The 20,071-nt window shown below is 53.2% G+C and overlaps 1 protein-coding gene across 1 annotated transcript in view; it reads right to left on the bottom strand.

Moving 5' to 3' along the window:
- Window positions 1–20,071, bottom strand: part of LOC1269285 (titin) — a 75,185-nt gene that overhangs the window by 9,543 nt on the left and 45,571 nt on the right. The window contains exons 7-9 of the mRNA XM_061647115.1: window positions 7,256–20,071; window positions 2,692–2,742; window positions 954–1,634 (exon numbers count right to left, since the gene is read on the bottom strand). The exon at window positions 7,256–20,071 is cut by the window's right edge and continues 19,555 nt beyond it. Coding sequence (XP_061503099.1) covers window positions 954–1,634; window positions 2,692–2,742; window positions 7,256–20,071 — 13,548 coding nt within the window. The remainder of the gene's footprint in view (window positions 1–953; window positions 1,635–2,691; window positions 2,743–7,255) is intronic.

Raw genomic sequence — 20,071 nt, 5'->3', positions numbered from 1 at the left:
AAGGTAGGAAACCGGCGCGCTCACCACTAGACCACCAGACAGCCCCATTGAGACGACATGTTAATTGGCTTCTTAAATGAGCGCTATTCGGTATTAGTAATTGATAGGCTTTGGAAGCAGCAAGTGATGCAAAAAAAAACGCGCACAAATACATGGTGTGTATTTGGCGTAACGTTTGAAAAGTAAAGAAAAACAACCCAAAAATCAAAATGCGAAATCACGGTCCTGCGAATTGCGGAATTAGGGCAAGAGAAAGAAACGGTTCAGTCTGGTGCAGTACGTTTGGAGCGCAACTGTTTTGAGAAGGCGTTTTGTGCAGTGAAAAAATATATAGTATCAAACACTCATCGTCATTCGTCTGCAGGGGATGAGTGTAAGTGCTGTGGAACGGTAGTAAGATGTGCTCAATGAAGGTAAATAACAGTATGGAATGTGTGCGCTGGAAAAAAACGGAGCTCCAGTTGCATTTGTTTGTTGGTCACGCTTTCCAATTTCCTTTAAAGAACACAGAGACGATTGTAAGCTGAAGCAGAATGAGCATGTTAAACGCAAGTTGAGATGGTTCGTGGTGATTGATGGTGATGTGGAATAGAAAACTCAATCGAACCTTCGCGCTTACGTTTGCGAACTTAGTGGAACAAAAAGACGAAACAAACACTTAAACACATTTATGAAATTTTGAAACAAACAAAACAAAAAACCAAATTCGACATGAAACATTGGCGAGCAGCGTCGAGCCAGACAGGTGGGAGCGAAAAGACTACTGTCCAATCCGAGGAGTGCATCATGTGCATCACTCAATGAGGTTTAAATTTTGGTCAAAAGTAACCGCAGCGTAGTCTATTCGCACGGTTCCGCCACCCTGCTCGCGAGTGGAATATAGATATGCTGCGCGTACTCGCCACTCCCAGCAAGCGGGAATGCACAGCTTCATGCACAGCTGCTCTATCTACCTTGCAGATCGTTGTCGGGCGTGCTGGACCCGAAATCGCCCGTGGTCATGGATACGCTCTCGTCCCAGCTCATTTTGGAGTATTCGCTCTGCAGCATCGACACTTCGTCTTTGATCTGCGAGATCGCCTCGTCGTACTCTTGGTTCTTATCGAGCAGCGCCTCCGGTCCGAGATCGGCCGACAGGCGGGCATACTTGCGGTCGATTTTCTTCGCCCGCCGGGCGGACTCGGCCGCCTGGTCTTTCGTGGCAGTGGCGACCGTATCAGCGCCATCGGCAGTCAGCTTTGCATCGCTGCCCTCATCCTCGGCGGCTGTATCGTCCGCACCGAGTGCCCGGCTCATCGGCTGCCCGCCGTCGGCGCCGGTCGCGGGTGCCCCAAAGCCGGCAGTACCGAGCAACAGCGCATCGTACTCGGGATTGCTCATATTGTCATCGAACGATTTGCCGGACATGGACTCGATGGTGGGCGACTTGACGACCAGATCGCCATCGGTAGACGACAGGATGTCGCTACGGATCGCGTACTGTTCGCTTTCGGACGGTTGCTGCAGACCTCGATCGATCGTCATCGGGCCCGGGCCCTGCGAGCTGCTGACGATCGATACGCTCTGCTCCAGCACGTCGTCGACCAGCCGGCCTGCCTCCGACCGTACCAGCACTAGATACCCATCATCCTCGCCTGCAACGAGAGAAAGAGATCGGTATTGAAAGGGAAGCGGCAGCAGCAGCGGCGACAGCGGCAGCAGCAGCAGCAGCAGTGGCGGCAGAGGCGGCGGCAGCTGTTTGTAAGCCTGCTCCACGACAAACGATGGAGCGACCGCCTGGCCCTCACAAGAAGGGTGCCGCAATGGAATGTTATATGCACTGTACCGAGATGAGCATGAGGGAGCGAGTGAGTGAGTGAGTGATGGGTTTGATGAACAGGAAGTGCGTTCCGAATGATGGGATGATTCGATCGATGAGAAGCTTGCCGTACGCAGCTGTGAGGACCAACAATCCAATTAGGACCTGATTTCGCATTTTCATTTTTCGTTTGTGTTTCGTTTTCGCCGTTCAGTTTTTGATTTGCAGTTGGGCTTCACAATAAGGTAAGGTAGGATTTTCAACCGCAAAACAATCGTCTTCCAATGGATCGCGCATTTTCAAATTAGCATTTCGAAGGGAACCTGGTCCGCCTGTTTCTTCTTGCAATCAGTTGTAAAATCGTACACTACACAGGGCGGGGAGTGGACAGTTTGGGTTTTGGGTGGTTGGTTGAGGCGGAACAAGCGCAATATGATAAATGCAACGCAACCACGCAGCACAACGTCAGCAGAAAAAAAACCACAACGCCGATTACACACCGTCACCAGAATCAGAAGTTAAAACCTTTGAAGGGGAATAGTGTTGTATCGAATTTTGGATAGAAACAAAACACAACTTTGTCGGGGTTTTTTGTTTTTGTTTGCGTGTGTATATATGTGTGTTTGTGTGTTTCCTTGTATTTTTGGGTGATGTAGGTTGCAAAATTGTGGATGCGAATGTATGTATTATTCTTCCCGTGTGTATATGTGTGTGTGTGATGTGCAGTAGCGGAGGCAGCGGAGCGTATGCGCAACTGCAACGGCTGCAACGACCCGTCCCCGGAAGACACGGTCCCAAGCAAGTGCAACCGAGGACACGGAGCTCAAGAGAGCTACCACCGGATCGATCGGAGAGTCGTTGCGAGGCCCTGATCTGGCCGCAACCATACTAACCTTCGCTTCTGGTCGACGTCGGTTTTGCATCGTCGTGTTCGGTGTACGTATCTGGAATGCACAGAGTGAAGAGAGCAACAGAAAGGCACAATGATCAGACACACCGCACTTCTGACACAGGACGCTCTTCACGGCGCGACTCATGTGATTCACGCGATGGATGGCAGGACTTTGGAGGATGAGGATTTGGCGGATGGTGCGTACACTCGGGACAGTAAGGGGGACATTCAATCGCAATGGCGATCACATTACATGTACTAAGGTGTACTAGTGTGTTTTTTTTCTGTGTGTGAGTGTGTGTCTGTTGGGTACGGGATCAGAGGTTGGTTGGGGAAAGTGAACGATACACAGGGAGAGGCTAGAGGGAGGATGAAAAAGGGGTAGGATTTCGGGGAAAGGTAAACTCGATACGTTCTCTCTAGGTATAGATATGTGGCAACAGTATACTAGACATACTTGGGGTGCAAAGCGGACAAAAGTGCATTAAAGGGTGCGAACTAACTTCAACTCATATCGAAAGCATCTCATTGCATACCAACAATAACGACCGCTTTAAGTCACTGCTTTGTAGTGGGAGAAGGTAAAGAACAGAAAGCCAATCAGCACAGAACGATAGCCACTACACACGATCAACTAAAGAACTAAACAAAAACGACAACGATCGGCAACACGTGGCATGCCCGGAAGCAGGCAACTACAAGGCAACTAGAGGCTTTCTTTCAGTATGATCGGCTTCTTAGTGGAGCGGAGCGTCCGAAAGCACACTTTCTTGCTTACGGCACACTTCATTGGTAGCAACTAAAAAGCAAAACAAAACAAAGAAACTATACACAGCAACTAAAAACAAACACCGTTGCCCTACCGTTCCCTCATGCGCTTCTCTATGCATCGAACTGCAGCAGCTGTAATGGGACGAAAAGCAACGGTTCGAACATTAATCGTCTTGTAGCATCGCGTCCACCGCGCCGTCCTCGTCCAGAAACTCCACGTCCGTCGGCATCTCCTGGCCATCGTTCGGCTGGGGACGCTTCCGGTCCCCGCGGTGGCGCCGCGTGGAGCCAACGAGCGCGTCGTGTATTTCGCAACTGCCGCTCTCGTCCAGTGCGCGCCGCAGCTCGAACGGGGTCGCGGTTCGTGCCATACTTTCCTGTTCCGGGTCGCGCTTCGCCGCGCCATCCATCGTCTCCTCCTCCTCGTCCGAGGCGCCCTGTATCTCTTCGCAGTCCGTATGACAGTTGGCCCCGTCCGGCGTGGGCGACGTTCGGCTGATGGTCGGCGCAGGGCAACCGGGGACGCCGAGCGCCTGCTGCCCCGAGCGGCCACCGCCGAGCCGGTCGCGCGATTTGATCGTGCTGTGGAACCCGTCCGGGCAGACGGTCGGCGATGGGACGGTCCGGTCCGACACGTACTCGTCGCCGGACAGGTACTCGATGTCGGTTTTCGCACTGTCCCCGGTGTGGTGCTGGGGCGGCACCTGTATCGTCGCCCGGCGCTGCTTCGACCGGTCCGTCGGCGGGAAGCTCGAAACGGCGGCAGCATCGTCATCGCTCAGATACAGATCCTCCACGTCGGTGGTGGCAGCGGCCGATCCGTTCTCCTGCCCGGTGGCGCTCGTGTCCAGAAACGTTTTGCCCTTGTACGATTGGGTGGCCGCGGTGCCCTTGGGCTTGCGGCGGCGCCGCAGCTCGTTGCTGCCGAACGAGACGGCCGCACCCGGCCCGGGCCCGGCTGCTCGGTCGAAAAAGATGTCCTCCGTGTCGGTGAGCGGCTCGTGCGCCTGGTCGAGCCAGTTCGGTTTCGGCGGGGCGGGCGTGTTTTCGCTCGCGTACACCGTATCGTTGTCCATCTCGGGCAGCGCCTCGATCGTGTACTTCGCGTCGTCGTACAGCTTCTCGTCGTCGTTCACCGCCAGGTCCTCGAAGTCGGTCAGCGCCTGCTCGATGTCGGGCGTGCGCGCCAGCAGATAGGTGTGGTTCAGCGGCATCACGTTCGCCGTCTGCTCGCCCGATCCATCCCCCCGCATGATGGCAATTTCGCGCGTCGGCGACGGCAAGAACGAATGCTCCTCGCCGCCCACGTCCTGCGGCGACTGGCCGTCCTGCTCCTCGTCGCTGGCATTGAAGTCTTCCACGTCGGTCAGGCCGCCGCCCTTGCCACCGCGGGCCACTGCCCGCGGCATGAGCCGTTTGCTGCGCTGCGGCGCACTGGTCTCACTGTCGGACGAGTCCAAGTTCTCCACGTCCGTCACCGCCTCGTCCGCGTTCGCCTGCCCCACCGTCAGGGTGGACGGGCGGGACGAGCACTGCTTGGCAGGTTCGTCGCCTGCGTCGCCGTCCGTCACGAAGCAAATGTTAATCTCGGGAAACGTTACGGACTGTTCCGTCTCGTGGTCGCTTGCCTCCATCGTTACCTCGTCCGCCTCGAATGCGGAGGCCGGGCCCGGCTTTGCCAGTGAGGACGATTCCTCCTCCGACACGAGTATGTTCTCGCAGTCGGAGATGTTGGACCGCTGCTCGACCACCCCCTTCCGGTGGGGCTTCCGATGCCGGACCACCTTACACTCCGGCTCGTCCGAGTCGGAGCTGCTCGACTGTGCCGCCTGTTGCTCCGCCCGGGGCAGATGTTTGTCCTGGCGCCGCCGGACCGCATTGTGTATGTCCACCATGCCGTTGTCCGCGTCCTGGCGCATCAGTATATCGTCCGGACAGTCGGGCACCACGCTCGTGTCGCCGTCCTCGCCCGACATCGCACAGTCTTCACAGTCGGTCAGGGCAGCGGCCACGTCCGCGCACACCATCAGGCTCTTGCTGCTCGGGCCCTCGGCCGCCTTCGAGCAGGAGCGGGTCAGTATCTTCGGCTTTGCGCCGCGCTGGTCCGACTTGGTCATCTCGTCCACGTACCCCTGGTCGAGAAAGTCGTCCAGCGATATGTCCACCTCGCGGGTAGGCTTCTTGTCGCGCTCCTCCTCGTCGGACGTATCGCTACAGTCTTCCACGTCCGTTACTGCGCCGGCCAGCGGACTTTGCAACGCTTCCAGCAGCGACAGACTGTTGGGCTCGGGCGGGATCGGGCTGGAGGAGGCACTTTTTCGCTCCCGCTGGCCCGCCCCGTCCATCATCAGATCCTCGGTGTCGGTCAGCGCATCCTCGATGTTCAGTTTGTTCGTCGCACTGGACGTGCTCAGCTCCTCGTCGTCCGAGCATTCCTGCGTGATGGATATTAGCGGAATGTCTGCCATCGTCTGCGCGTTCCCCGGTGCCGTGTGGTTTGTCGACTTTGTGTACAGTTGCTCGCTGCAGATCAACCGAGGCGCATCAACGATTGAAGACGTTCGCTATCCTGTATTTGTTATTATATTTTTTTTCGATAGAACAGGCCAACAAAAAAAAAGACAAAAGGAAAACATGGTACACAAAGCGAAACGTAAGTAAAATTATAAAGCACTGCACAGGCCAAGCACATCGGGCAAATGCAACACAAAACTGTACCGTAACACAACCGCTAACACATCGATCGCAAAAGGCACCACTGCAAGGCAAATCATACGCAAAGTGATCGAGAGGAGAGAAGTAAAATGATTGGCAAAAGCTATCACCACAAAACGAAACGAAAAAAAAACACATCAAGGCGCATTAAGCGGCACCGCCACGTGCTATCTGACTACCAGCAGCTGGTAGGACAGTTGCTTGTCTCGCTGTCTCTCTTTTGTATAACAGTTGCATCGACTGAGGCATAGTGCGCGCGGGGCGTAAGCGTACGCTCGCATGCTTGTCGTACCGATTTCGAAACACCGAAACGATCGCTTTCTAGTAGTCAGATACAGTGGCACACTGTAGCTAGGCGTTGTGGAAGCGGTTTTTGGGGCGACACATCCTTCTCCATCTTCCTTCCCCGTTTACGCCGTGCCATACTTATACGTATAAATGCATGTTTTTAAAGATAAAAGACGTTTGGGACATAATACTGCTATAGTTTCCTTCCAGATGCAAAACGCGTGCAAAACCATCGAAACAGCTTACAATTTTGACACGTAGCGGAGCGAATAAACCCGATAAACCGAAACATTTTCAAATGGCAGATCAATTTTGTGCGAACAAATGCGAACGAGCGAGTGCGACAGAAACATAACCCGCGAAAGCCGAAAGCCGCGAAAGGTGGCACACGAACGGGTGTGCCAGGCGCAGTACGAGGGCAGGCAACTATGCCCGGCGAACCAGAAACCAGAAACGACAGCGGCAAACCGACCGAAACTGACCCTATAATAGTATTATGTCACATGTTCGTAGGAGCGGGAGGAGCAAAATGAGGGGGAAAGCACATTCGGTACATGAGTGGCCACATGGAAGGGTGACCATCATGCCGCATACTCGCGCCTGGGGGGGAGGGTTTGTGTTTGATTAAACGATAGCTGGTAAACATTACGATTTGCATAAGTATGTTGTACGAAATATAAAGAGAGATAGAGATAATATGTATATATGGATGGACGATATTATAGAGTATGCGGTTGGAATGTTGAGCTTTTTTTTTTTGGGGGTTGGTTTGGTTCATAAAGCAGATTTACCTGGAAACACAGAACTATCGTAATCAAACTTATACTTCATGCGCGGCGGCGTCGATGCCCGGAAGTCTAGTATCGGCGAGATGCTACTCTCGAGCACGATCCCATCGAGCGACACAGTTAAACGCCGGTCAGCAATTCCAGCCACCGGCGGCAGCTGCTGGTGCTGCTGGTGCTGCTGCTGCTGCTGGAACAGACAATGCTGCTGGTGGTGGTAGTAGTACGAGTCGCTGTCCTCCGACGTATCCGGTAGCTCTTGGCTGGAGGCTGGCGGGTCGGTACGACTCCAGATGTCCGACTTGCGGTACCGGGGCTCGGCGGGCGAATGGGTTCGGGCGCGCTTGCCGGAGGCGGAGGAGCCGGAGCTGCCGTGCTTGGTGGCCACGTGCTGGTGCACCGGATGGTGCGGGTAGTGCTGGGGCAGGTTCTTGCGCCCGGCGAGCGTCGTCATGGTCGTCGTCACCGCGGACGAGGAGCTGGTCTGCTTCGGCGAACCTTCCGGACTGCCGGAGCGCCTCTGCTTGCCGGTCGCATCGCTCTCCTGCTCCGAGGAGGAGGAGGGCAGTGCGATCGAATCGGACAGGCTCGAGTCGGTCGTCTCGATAAAGTTCAGGTCGGCGTCGTTGTACCGGTTGTACTCGCCTTGCACCCGACGGTACAGCTCGTGCGATGTGGACGGTTGCTTGTAGATCACCTCGATCGATTTGGACGAATCGATCGTGCGGGTAAACACTTCACTAGTGAGGACGTTTGTACTGTTCGAGGAACTTTTGTTCAAGCGGCTCGGGCTGGAGGGAAGCGACGACGGTACCTCGGCATGATCGAACGTGACGGCATCTTTGTACGAGTAGTGCATCGCGGACTTGCACCGATACACGTCGTCGATGATTTGTTTCGCGCTTTCCTTACGGTGTACCGTGCTGGTCACCTTCGGGATGGATTTCGTGATCAGCTGGACAGAGTGTTCCTTTTTCGTAGCCGTCCTTTCGGAGCCGGCTATCGGTTTGGACATTCGCAGCTCGCCTTTGGGCTTTGGGCCCGGGGCCGACTTCGGTTTGGACTTGCTGGCGGTTTTAGTCGGCGAAGGAGTTGCATCCCGCTTGCTCGACTGCACCTTTACGGGTATCAGGCTTTTGTTAACCCGATCCTTGCTTGTCTTAACGGCAGCCGGCAGGGTGGATTTCGTGACCAGATTTGCCTGCTCTTTGTCCGCCTTCTTCACCACGGGCTGCTCTTTGAAGTCCGATTTAGTGGAGGCTTTTCTGGCTGAGCTAGTGACTGAGGAACGCGACAATCTGCTCTGGCTGGACGTGCTAGAGGTGGATACAGTGCTGGATGTCGTGACGACAGTTGACGACGATCGACCAGTGGCCGATTTCGTCGTAAATTTGCTTTCTTTAACCTCGATTTTGCGCGCACCTGTACTCGAAACACCGTGCTTGGTGCTGCCAGTCGCACCTTCGGGCACACCGGGTGTAGCGGCACTACCTGGCTTAGAAGGTTTAGTGGCCTTCCGTTCTGTAGAATGTGCCGGAGAATAAGTCGTGTGTGTCGAAGTGATCGAAGCAGTGCCAGCGCGGTGCGAAGTTTTCGAGGGCGAAGAATGGGGCGAATCGGTTAAAGTCAATGGTCGTAGGACCTTCTGATCGCGAGACAGTGTCGACTGCATGTAACCGTGCGTTCGCGTCGCTGTCGTCGAGATGCGACTGGATGTTGTCGCCGATTTGCTCACTGTTACGGTAGACTCGGCTGCGCCCATACGAATGTCAACGGTTTTAGTGGAACGCTTCGAAATGTCGATCGGCGCTTGCTTATGTAAATTTACTTTCGTAACAGTAGTCTTCGATTTGGATCGCCTTTTTGGATGAGCAGATTCTACCGATTCACTGGAAGGTTTTGCTGTCGTGTCAAGTTTTGATGCTTTTGTCTCGCGATCAGCTGCCACCGTACTGGGTTTCACGTCCGCCTCGCAGCTGTCTTTCGATGTCTCCTTGCTTCGCAATTCTTGCTTTGTTTCTTTCTGCTTTAAGGCGCTTTCGTAGTTTGTACTGTCTATAATTGAATCGACATACGATACACTTTCGGTATATTCAGTAATATCACTTTGTGGTGAGGCTGAACCGTGACGCTGGTCAACGGCAATGAGCTTTGCTGATTTGACTTGTTTCGGCTCGGCGATGCCTTCCTGAGATTTGATTCCCCGTAGTCTGGCCTTGTGTGCGCCAGCATCATGGCCGTCGGATTCGGTATCGTAAGGCAAGTTGTATTTGGTAGCCGACTCGTTCGAGTAATCAGATGCCGCATTATCACTGAGCGAAACGGATCGCTCATACTCCGTGGGTATGTCAGGTTGCAGAGTACCACCGAAGTTGCTACGGCTTTCGACGTCATGAGAAATTGACTCGATGTTTTCACTGGTAGTGGTCGTAAAGGACATGCACGATCCAGGAGATTGAATATCATGCCGTTTTTCGTCAGGTGGTGCCATGCTACTACCAATTTTCAAAAAGTTCATTGATTGTTCACCAACCATCAAATCTAACGAAGAAGAATCAATCCTATCGCTTACGTACGTAATAGAGGAAGTTGTAAAATCTGTCAGTAAAGGTGAGTCATCGTCTAAAGTGGAAACTTCGACTGCAGAGAGGGAACTTTTCCTGGTATCAAACACGCTTAATTCATCCCGACGAAGTAAAAACTTATCATCGCCCTTTTCGGACGATCCAGAACCATCGGAAATTTCATGCCTATCGGGACTTAGTAAATATGAAAATATGCCTCTATCACCAACGACAGAAGAATCCTTGTCAGATGATATATCTTCAACAACTTCAGGTAGGAACTTCGAGTGCAGGTCTTGTTTTCGCTTGTCACCTGTCTTTTCTTCCTTTTCAACAACCTCAGACACAGGCTCTGATGGCTCTGGCTGTTCGTCTTGTTCTGGCTTGTCATCTGGCTTGGCCTCAACCTTCTCGACTACGGTCTCGATAACCTTGGCCTCAACCTTCTCGACTACGGTCTCGATAACCTTGGCCTCAACCTTCTCGACTACAGTCTCGATAACCTTTGCCTCGACCAGCTCGGTATCTTCGGTCAGTTCCTTTTCAACAACCTCAGACACAGGCTCTGATGGCTCTGGCTGTTCGTCTTGTTCTGGCTTGTCATCTGGCTTGGCCTCAACCTTCTCGACTACGGTCTCGATAACCTTGGCCTCAACCTTCTCGACTACGGTCTCGATAACCTTTGCCTCGACCAGCTCGGTATCTTCGGTCAGTTCCTTTTCAACAACCTCAGACACAGGCTCCGATGGCTCTGGCTGTTCGTCTTGTTCTGGCTTGTCATCTGGCTTGGCCTCAACCTTCTCGACTACGGCCTCGATAACCTTGACCTCAACCTTCTCGACTACGGTCTCGATAACCTTTGCCTCGACCAGCTCGGTATCTTCGGTCAGTTCCTTTTCAACAACCTCAGACACAGGCTCCGATGGCTCTGGCTGTTCGTCTTGTTCTGGCTTGTCATCTGGCTTGGCCTCAACCTTCTCGACTACGGTCTCGATAACCTTTGCCTCAACCTTTTCGACTACGGTCTCGATAACCTTTGCCTCGACCAGCTCGGTATCATCGGTCAGTTCCTTTTCAACAACCTCAGACACAGGCTCCGATGGCTCTGGCTGTTCGTCTTGTTCTGCATTGTCATCTGGCTTGGCCTCAACCTTCTCGACTACGGTCTCGATAACCTTTGCCTCAACCTTCTCGACTACGGTCTCGATAACCTTGGCCTCAACCTTCTCGACTACGGTCTCGATAACCTTTGCATCAACCTTCTCGACTACGGTCTCGATAACCTTTGCCTCGACCAGTTCGGTATCTTCGGTCAGTTCCTTTTCAACAACCTCAGACACAGGCTCCGATGGCTCTGGCTGTTCGTCTTGTTCTGGCTTGTCATCTGGCTTGGCCTCAACCTTCTCGACTACGGTCTCGATAACCTTTGCCTCGACCAGCTCGGTATCTTCGGTCAGTTCCTTTTCAACAACCTCAGACACAGGCTCCGATGGCTCAGGCTGTTCGTCTTGTTCTGGCTTGTCATCTGGCTTGGCCTCAACCTTCTCGACTACGGTCTCGATAACCTTGGCCTCAACCTTCTCGACTACGGTCTCGATAACCTTTGCCTCGACCAGCTCGGTATCTTCGGTCAGTTCCTTTTCAACAACCTCAGACACAGGCTCCGATGGCTCTGGCTGTTCGTCTTGTTCTGGCTTGTCATCTGGCTTGGCCTCAACCTTCTCGACTACGGTCTCGATAACCTTTGCCTCGACCAGCTCGGTATCTTCGGTCAGTTTCTTTTCAACAACCTCAGACACAGGCTCCGATGGCTCTGGCTGTTCGTCTTGTTCTGGCTTGTCATCTGGCTTGGCCTCAACCTTCTCGACTACGGTCTCGATAACCTTTGCCTCGACCAGCTCGGTATCTTCGGTCAGTTCCTTTTCAACAACCTCAGACACAGGCTCCGATGGCTCTGGCTGTTCGTCTTGTTCTGGCTTGTCATCTGGCTTGGCCTCAACCTTCTCGACTACGGTCTCGATAACCTTTGCCTCAACCTTCTCGACTACGGTCTCGATAACCTTTGCCTCGACCAGCTCGGTATCTTCGGTCAGTTCCTTTTCAACAACCTCAGACACAGGCTCCGATGGCTCTGGCTGTTCGTCTTGTTCTGGCTTGTCATCTGGCTTGGCCTCAACCTTCTCGACTACGGTCTCGATAACCTTGGCCTCAACCTTCTCGACTACAGTCTCGATAACCTTTGCCTCGACCAGCTCGGTATCTTCGATCAGTTCCTTTTCAACAACCTCAGACACATGCTCCGATGGCTCTGGCTGTGCGTCTTGTTCTGGCTTGTCATCTGGCTTGGCCACAACCTTCTCGACTACGGTCTCGATAACCTTGGCCTCAACCTTCTCGACTACAGTCTCGATAACCTTTGCCTCGACCAGCTCGGTATCTTCGGTCAGTTCCTTTTCAACAACCTCAGACACAGGCTCCGATGGCTCTGGCTGTTCGTCTTGTTCTGGCTTGTCATCTGGCTTGGCCTCAACCTTCTCGACTACGGTCTCGATAACCTTGGCCTCAACCTTCTCGACTACGGTCTCGATAACCTTTGCCCCGACCAGCTCGGTATCTTCGGTCAGTTCCTTTTCAACAACCTCAGACACAGGCTCCGATGGCTCTGGCTGTTCGTCTTGTTCTGGCTTGTCATCTGGCTTGGCCTCAACCTTCTCGACTACGGTCTCGATAACCTTGGCCTCAACCTTCTCGACTACGGTCTCGATAACCTTTGCCTCGACCAGCTCGGTATCTTCGGTCAGTTCCTTTTCAACAACCTCAGACACAGGCTCCGATGGCTCTGGCTGTTCGTCTTGTTCTGGCTTGTCATCTGGCTTGGCCTCAACCTTCTCGACTACGGTCTCGATAACCTTGGCCTCAACCTTCTCGACTACAGTCTCGATAACCTTTGCCTCGACCAGCTCGGTATCTTCGATCAGTTCCTTTTCAACAACCTCAGACACAGGCTCCGATGGCTCTGGCTGTGCGTCTTGTTCTGGCTTGTCATCTGGCTTGGCCACAACCTTCTCGACTACGGTCTCGATAACCTTGGCCTCAACCTTCTCGACTACAGTCTCGATAACCTTTGCCTCGACCAGCTCGGTATCTTCGGTCAGTTCCTTTTCAACAACCTCAGACACAGGCTCCGATGGCTCTGGCTGTTCGTCTTGTTCTGGCTTGTCATCTGGCTTGACCTCAACCTTCTCGACTACGGTCTCGATAACCTTGGCCTCAACCTTCTCGACTACGGTCTCGATAACCTTTGCCTCGACCAGCTCGGTATCTTCGGTCAGTTCCTTTTCAACAACCTCAGACACAGGCTCCGATGGCTCTGGCTGTTCGTCTTGTTCTGGCTTGTCATCTGGCTTGGCCTCAACCTTCTCGACTACGGTCTCGATAACCTTTGCCTCGACCAGCTCGGTATCTTCGGTCAGTTCCTTTTCAACAACCTCAGACACAGGCTCCGATGGCTCTGGCTGTTCGTCTTGCTCTGGCTTGTCATCTGGCTTGGCCTCAACCTTCTCGACTACGGTCTCGATAACCTTTGCCTCGACCAGCTCGGTATCTTCGGTCAGTTCCTTTTCAACAACCTCAGACACAGGCTCCGATGGCTCTGGCTGTTCGTCTTGTTCTGGCTTGTCATCTGGCTTGGCCTCAACCTTCTCGACTACGGTCTCGATAACCTTGGCCTCAACCTTCTCGACTACGGTCTCGATAACCTTTGCCTCGACCAGCTCGGTATCTTCGGTCAGTTCCTTTTCAACAACCTCAGACACAGGCTCCGATGGCTCTGGGTGTTCGTCATGTTCTGGCTTGTCATCTGGCTTGGCCTCAACCTTCTCGACTACGGTCTCGATAACCTTGGCCTCAACCTTCTCGACTACAGTCTCGATAACCTTTGCCTCGACCAGCTCGGTATCTTCGGTCAGTTCCTTTTCAACAACCTCAGACACAGGCTCCGATGGCTCTGGCTGTTCGTCTTGTTCTGGCTTGTCAACTGGCTTAGCCTCAACCTTCTCTACTACGGTCTCGATAACCTTGGCCTCAACCTTCTCGACTACGGTCTCGATAACCTTTGCCTCGACCAGCTCGGTATCTTCGGTCAGTTCCTTTTCAACAACCTCAGACACAGGCTCCGATGGCTCTGGCTGTTCGTCTTGTTCTGGCTTGTCATCTGGCTTGGCCTCAACCTTCTCGACTACGGTCTCGATAACCTTTGCCTCGACCAGCTCGGTATCTTCGGTCAGTTCCTTTTCAACAACCTCAGACACAGGCTCCGATGGCTCTGGCTGTTCGTCTTGTTCTGGCTTGTCATCTGGCTTGGCCTCAACCTTCTCGACTACGGTCTCGATAACCTTTGCCTCGACCAGCTCGGTATCTTCGGTCAGTTCCTTTTCAACAACCTCAGACACATGCTCCGATGGCTCTGGCTGTTCGTCTTGTTCTGGCTTGTCATCTGGCTTGGCCTCAACCTTCTCGACTACGGTCTCGATAACCTTGGCCTCAACCTTCTCGACTACAGTCTCGATAACCTTTGCCTCGACCAGCTCGGTATCTTCGGTCAGTTCCTTTTCAACAACCTCAGACACAGGCTCCGATGGCTCTGGCTGTTCGTCTTGTTCTGGCTTGTCATCTGGCTTAGCCTCAACCTTCTCTACTACGGTCTCGATAACCTTGGCCTCAACCTTCTCGACTACGGTCTCGATAACCTTTGCCTCGACCAGCTCGGTATCTTCGGTCAGTTCCTTTTCAACTACCTCAGACACAGGCTCCGATGGCTCTGGCTGTTCGTCTTGTTCTGGCTTGTCATCTGGCTTGGCCTCAACCTTCTCGACTACGGTCTCGATAACCTTGGCCTCGACCAGCTCGGTATCTTCGGTCAGTTCCTTTTCAACAACCTCAGACACAGGCTCCGATGGCTCTGGCTGTTCGTCTTGTTCTGGCTTGTCATCTGGCTTGGCCTCAACCTTCTCGACTACGGTCTCGATAACCTTTGCCTCGACCAGCTCGGTATCTTCGGTCAGTTCCTTTTCAACAACCTCAGACACAGGCTCCGATGGCTCTGGCTGTTCGTCTTGTTCTGGCTTGTCATCTGGCTTGGCCTCAACCTTCTCGACTACGGTCTCGATAACCTTGGCCTCAACCTTCTCGACTACGGTCTCGATAACCTTTGCCTCGATCAGCTCGGTATCTTCGGTCAGTTCCTTTTCAACAACCTCAGACACAGGCTCCGATGGCTCTGGCTGTTCGTCTTGTTCTGGCTTGTCATCTGGCTTGGCCTCAACCTTCTCGACTACGGTCTCGATAACCTTGGCCTCAACCTTCTCGACTACGGTCTCGATAACCTTTGCCTCGATCAGCTCGGTATCTTCGGTCAGTTCCTTTTCAACAACCTCAGACACAGGCTCCGATGGCTCTGGCTGTTCGTCTTGTTCTGGCTTGTCATCTGGCTTGGCCTCAACCTTCTCGACTACGGTCTCGATAACCTTTGCCTCGACCAGCTCGGTATCTTCGGTCAGTTCCTTTTCAACAACCTCAGACACAGGCTCCGATGGCTCTGGCTGTTCGTCTTGTTCTGGCTTGTCATCTGGCTTGGCCTCAACCTTCTCGACTACGGTCTCGATAACCTTTGCCTCGACCAGCTCGGTATCTTCGGTCAGTTCCTTTTCAACAACCTCAGACACAGGCTCCGATGGCTCTGGCTGTTCGTCATGTTCTGGCTTGTCATCTGGCTTGGCCACAACCTTCTCGACTACGGTCTCGATAACCTTTGCCTCAACCTTCTCGACTACGGTCTCGATAACCTTTGCCTCGACCAGCTCGGTATCTTCAGTCAGTTCCTTTTCAACAACCTCAGACACAGGCTCCGATGGCTCTGGCTGTTCGTCTTGTTCTGGCTTGTCATCTGGCTTGGCCTCAACCTTCTCGACTACGGTCTCGATAACCTTTGCCTCGACCAGCTCGGTATCTTCGGTCAGTTCCTTTTCATCAACCTCAGACACAGGCTCCGATGGCTCTGGCTGTTCGTCTTGTTCTGGCTTGTCATCTGGCTTAGCCTCAATCTTCTCGACTACGGTCTCGATAACCTTTGCCTCAACCTTCTCGACTACGGTCTCGATAACCTTTGCCTCGACCAGCTCGGTATCTTCGGTCAGTTCCTTTTCAACAACCTCAGACACAGGCTCCGATGGCTCTGGCTGTTCGTCTTGTTCTGGCTTGTCATCTGGCTTGGCCTCAACCTTCTCGACTACGGTCTCGATAACCTTTGCCTCGACCAGCTCGGTATCTTCGGTCAGTTCCTTTTCAACAACCTCAGACACAGGCTCCGATGGCTCTGGCTGTTCGTCTTGTTCTGGCTTGTCATCTGGCTTGGCCTCAACCTTCTCGACTACGGTCTCGATAACCTTTGCCTCGACCAGCTCGGTATCTTCGGTCAGTTCCTTTTCAACAACCTCAGACACAGGCTCCGATGGCTCTGGCTGTTCGTCTTGTTCTGGCTTGTCATCTGGCTTGGCCTCAACCTTCTCGACTACGGTCTCGATAACCTTTGCCTCGACCAGCTCGGTATCTTCGGTCAGTTCCTTTTCAACAACCTCAGACACAGGCTCCGATGGCTCTGGCTGTTCGTCTTGTTCTGGCTTGTCATCTGGCTTGGCCTCAACCTTCTCGACTACGGTCTCGATAACCTTTGCCTCGACCAGCTCGGTATCTTCGGTCAGTTCCTTTTCAACAACCTCAGACACAGGCTCCGATGGCTCTGGCTGTTCGTCTTGTTCTGGCTTGTCATCTGGCTTGGCCTCAACCTTCTCGACTACGGTCTCGATAACCTTGGCCTCAACCTTCTCGACTACAGTCTCGATAACCTTTGCCTCGACCAGCTCGGTATCTTCGGTCAGTTCCTTTTCAACTACCTCAGACACAGGCTCCGATGGCTCTGGCTGTTCGTCATGTTCTGGCTTGTCATCTGGCTTGGCCTCAACCTTCTCGACTACGGTCTCGATAACCTTGGCCTCAACCTTCTCGACTACAGTCTCGATAACCTTTGCCTCGACCAGCTCGGTATCTTCGGTCAGTTCCTTTTCAACAACCTCAGACACAGGCTCCGATGGCTCTGGCTGTTCGTCTTGTTCTGGCTTGTCATCTGGCTTAGCCTCAACCTTCTCTACTACGGTCTCGATAACCTTGGCATCAACCTTCTCGACTACGGTCTCGATAACCTTTGCCTCGACCAGCTCGGTATCTTCGGTCAGTTCCTTTTCAACTACCTCAGACACAGGCTCCGATGGCTCTGGCTGTTCGTCTTGTTCTGGCTTGTCATCTGGCTTGGCCTCAACCTTCTCGACTACGGTCTCGATAACCTTGGCCTCGACCAGCTCGGTATCTTCGGTCAGTTCCTTTTCAACAACCTCAGACACAGGCTCCGATGGCTCTGGCTGTTCGTCTTGTTCTGGCTTGTCTTCTGGTTTGGCTTCAACCTTTTCGACTACGGTCTCGATAACCTTTGCCTCGACCAGCTCGGTATCTTCGGTCAGTTCCTTTTCAACAACCTCAGACACAGGCTCCGATGGCTCTGGCTGTTCGTCTTGTTCTGGCTTGTCATCTGGCTTGGCCACAACCTTCTCGACTACGGTCTCGATAACCTTGGCCTCAACCTTCTCGACTACGGTCTCGATAACCTTTGCCTCGACCAGCTCGGTATCTTCAATCAGTTCCTTTTCAACAACCTCAGACACAGGCTCCGATGGCTCTGGCTGTTCGTCTTGCTCTGGCTTGTCATCTGGCTTGGCCTCAACCTTCTCGACTACGGTCTCGATAACCTTTGCCTCGACCAGCTCGGTATCTTCGGTCAGTTCCTTTTCATCAACCTCAGACACAGGCTCCGATGGCTCTGGCTGTTCGTCTTGTTCTGGCTTGTCATCTGGCTTAGCCTCAATCTTCTCGACTACGGTCTCGATAACCTTTGCCTCAACCTTCTCGACTACGGTCTCGATAACCTTTGCCTCGACCAGCTCGGTATCTTCGGTCAGTTCCTTTTCAACAACCTCAGACACAGGCTCCGATGGCTCTGGCTGTTCGTCTTGTTCTGGCTTGTCATCTGGCTTGGCCTCAACCTTCTCGACTACGGTCTCGATAACCTTGGCCTCAACCTTCTCGACATCAGTCTCGATAACCTTTGCCTCGACCAGCTCGGTATCTTCGGTCAGTTCCTTTTCAACTACCTCAGACACAGGCTCCGATGGCTCTGGCTGTTCGTCTTGTTCTGGCTTGTCATCTGGCTTGGCCTCAACCTTCTCGACTACGGTCTCGATAACCTTTGCCTCGACCAGCTCGGTATCTTCGGTCAGTTCCTTTTCAACAACCTCAGACACAGACTCCGATGGCTCTGGCTGTTCGTCTTGTTCTGGCTTGTCATCTGGCTTGGCCTCAACCTTCTCGACTACGGTCTCGATAACCTTGGCCTCAACCTTCTCGACTACAGTCTCGATAACCTTTGCCTCGACCAGCTCGGTATCTTCGGTCAGTTCCTTTTCAACAACCTCAGACACAGGCTCCGATGGCTCTGGCTGTTCGTCTTGTTCTGGCTTGTCATCTGGCTTGGCCTCAACCTTCTCGACTACGGTCTCGATAACCTTTGCCTCGACCAGCTCGGTATCTTCGGTCAGTTCCTTTTCAACAACCTCAGACACAGGCTCCGATGGCTCTGGCTGTTCGTCTTGTTCTGGCTTGTCATCTGGCTTGGCCTCAACCTTCTCGACTACGGTCTCGATAACCTTGGCCTCAACCTTCTCGACTACGGTCTCGATAACCTTTGCCTCGATCAGCTCGGTATCTTCGGTCAGTTCCTTTTCAACAACCTCAGACACAGGCTCCGATGGCTCTGGCTGTTCGTCTTGTTCTGGCTTGTCATCTGGCTTAGCCTCAACCTTCTCTACTACGGTCTCGATAACCTTGGCCTCAACCTTCTCGACTACGGTCTCGATAACCTTTGCCTCGACCAGCTCGGTATCTTCGGTCAGTTCCTTTTCAACAACCCCAGACACAGGCTCCGATGGCTCTGGCTGTTCGTCTTGTTCTGGCTTGTCATCTGGCTTGGCCTCAACATTCTCGACTACGGTCTCGATAACCTTTGCCTCGACCAGCTCGGTATCTTCGGTCAGTTCCTTTTCAACAACCTCAGACACAGGCTCCGATGGCTCTGGCTGTTCGTCTTGTTCTGGCTTGTCATCTGGCTTGGCCTCAACCTTCTCGACTACGGTCTCGATAACCTTGGCCTCAACCTTCTCGACTACGGTCTCGATAACCTTTGCCTCGACCAGCTCGGTATCTTCGGTCAGTTCCTTTTCAACAACCTCATACACAGGCTCCGATGGCTCTGGCTGTTCGTCTTGTTCTGGCTTGTCTTCTGGCTTGGCCTCAACCTTCTCGACTACGGTCTCGATAACCTTTGCCTCGACCAGCTCGGTATCTTCGGTCAGTTCCTTTTCAACAACCTCAGACACAGGCTCCGTTGGCTCTGGCTGTTCGTCTTGTTCTGGCTTGTCTTCTGGTTTGGCCTCAACCTTTTCGACTACGGTCTCGATAACCTTTGCCTCGACCAGCTCGGTATCTTCGGTCAGTTCCTTTTCAACAACCTCAGACACAGGCTCCGATGGCTCTGGCTGTTCGTCTTGTTCTGGCTTGTCATCTGGCTTGGCCTCAACCTTCTCGACTACGGTCTCGATAACCTTTGCCTCAACCTTCTCGACTACGGTCTCGATAACCTTTGCCTCGACCAGCTCGGTATCTTCAGTCAGTTCCTTATCAACAACCTCAGACACAGGCTCCGATGGCTCTGGCTGTTCGTCTTGTTCTGGCTTGTCATCTGGCTTGGCCTCAACCTTCTCGACTACGGTCTCGATAACCTTTGCCTCGACCAGCTCGGTATCTTCGGTCAGTTCCTTTTCATCAACCTCAGACACAGGCTCCGATGGCTCTGGCTGTTCGTCTTGTTCTGGCTTGTCATCTGGCTTAGCCTCAACCTTCTCGACTACGGTCTCGATAACCTTTGCCTCAACCTTCTCGACTACGGTCTCGATAACCTTTGCCTCGACCAGCTCGGTATCTTCGGTCAGTTCCTTTTCAACAACCTCAGACACAGGCTCCGATGGCTCTGGCTGTTCGTCTTGTTCTGGCTTGTCATCTGGCTTGGCCTCAACCTTCTCGACTACGGTCTCGATAA

Source organism: Anopheles gambiae, chromosome 2 (assembly GCF_943734735.2).
Source record: "Anopheles gambiae chromosome 2, idAnoGambNW_F1_1, whole genome shotgun sequence".
Taxonomy (NCBI): Eukaryota; Metazoa; Arthropoda; class Insecta; order Diptera; family Culicidae; genus Anopheles; species Anopheles gambiae.
This window is presented reverse-complemented; position numbering and strand designations above follow the sequence as displayed.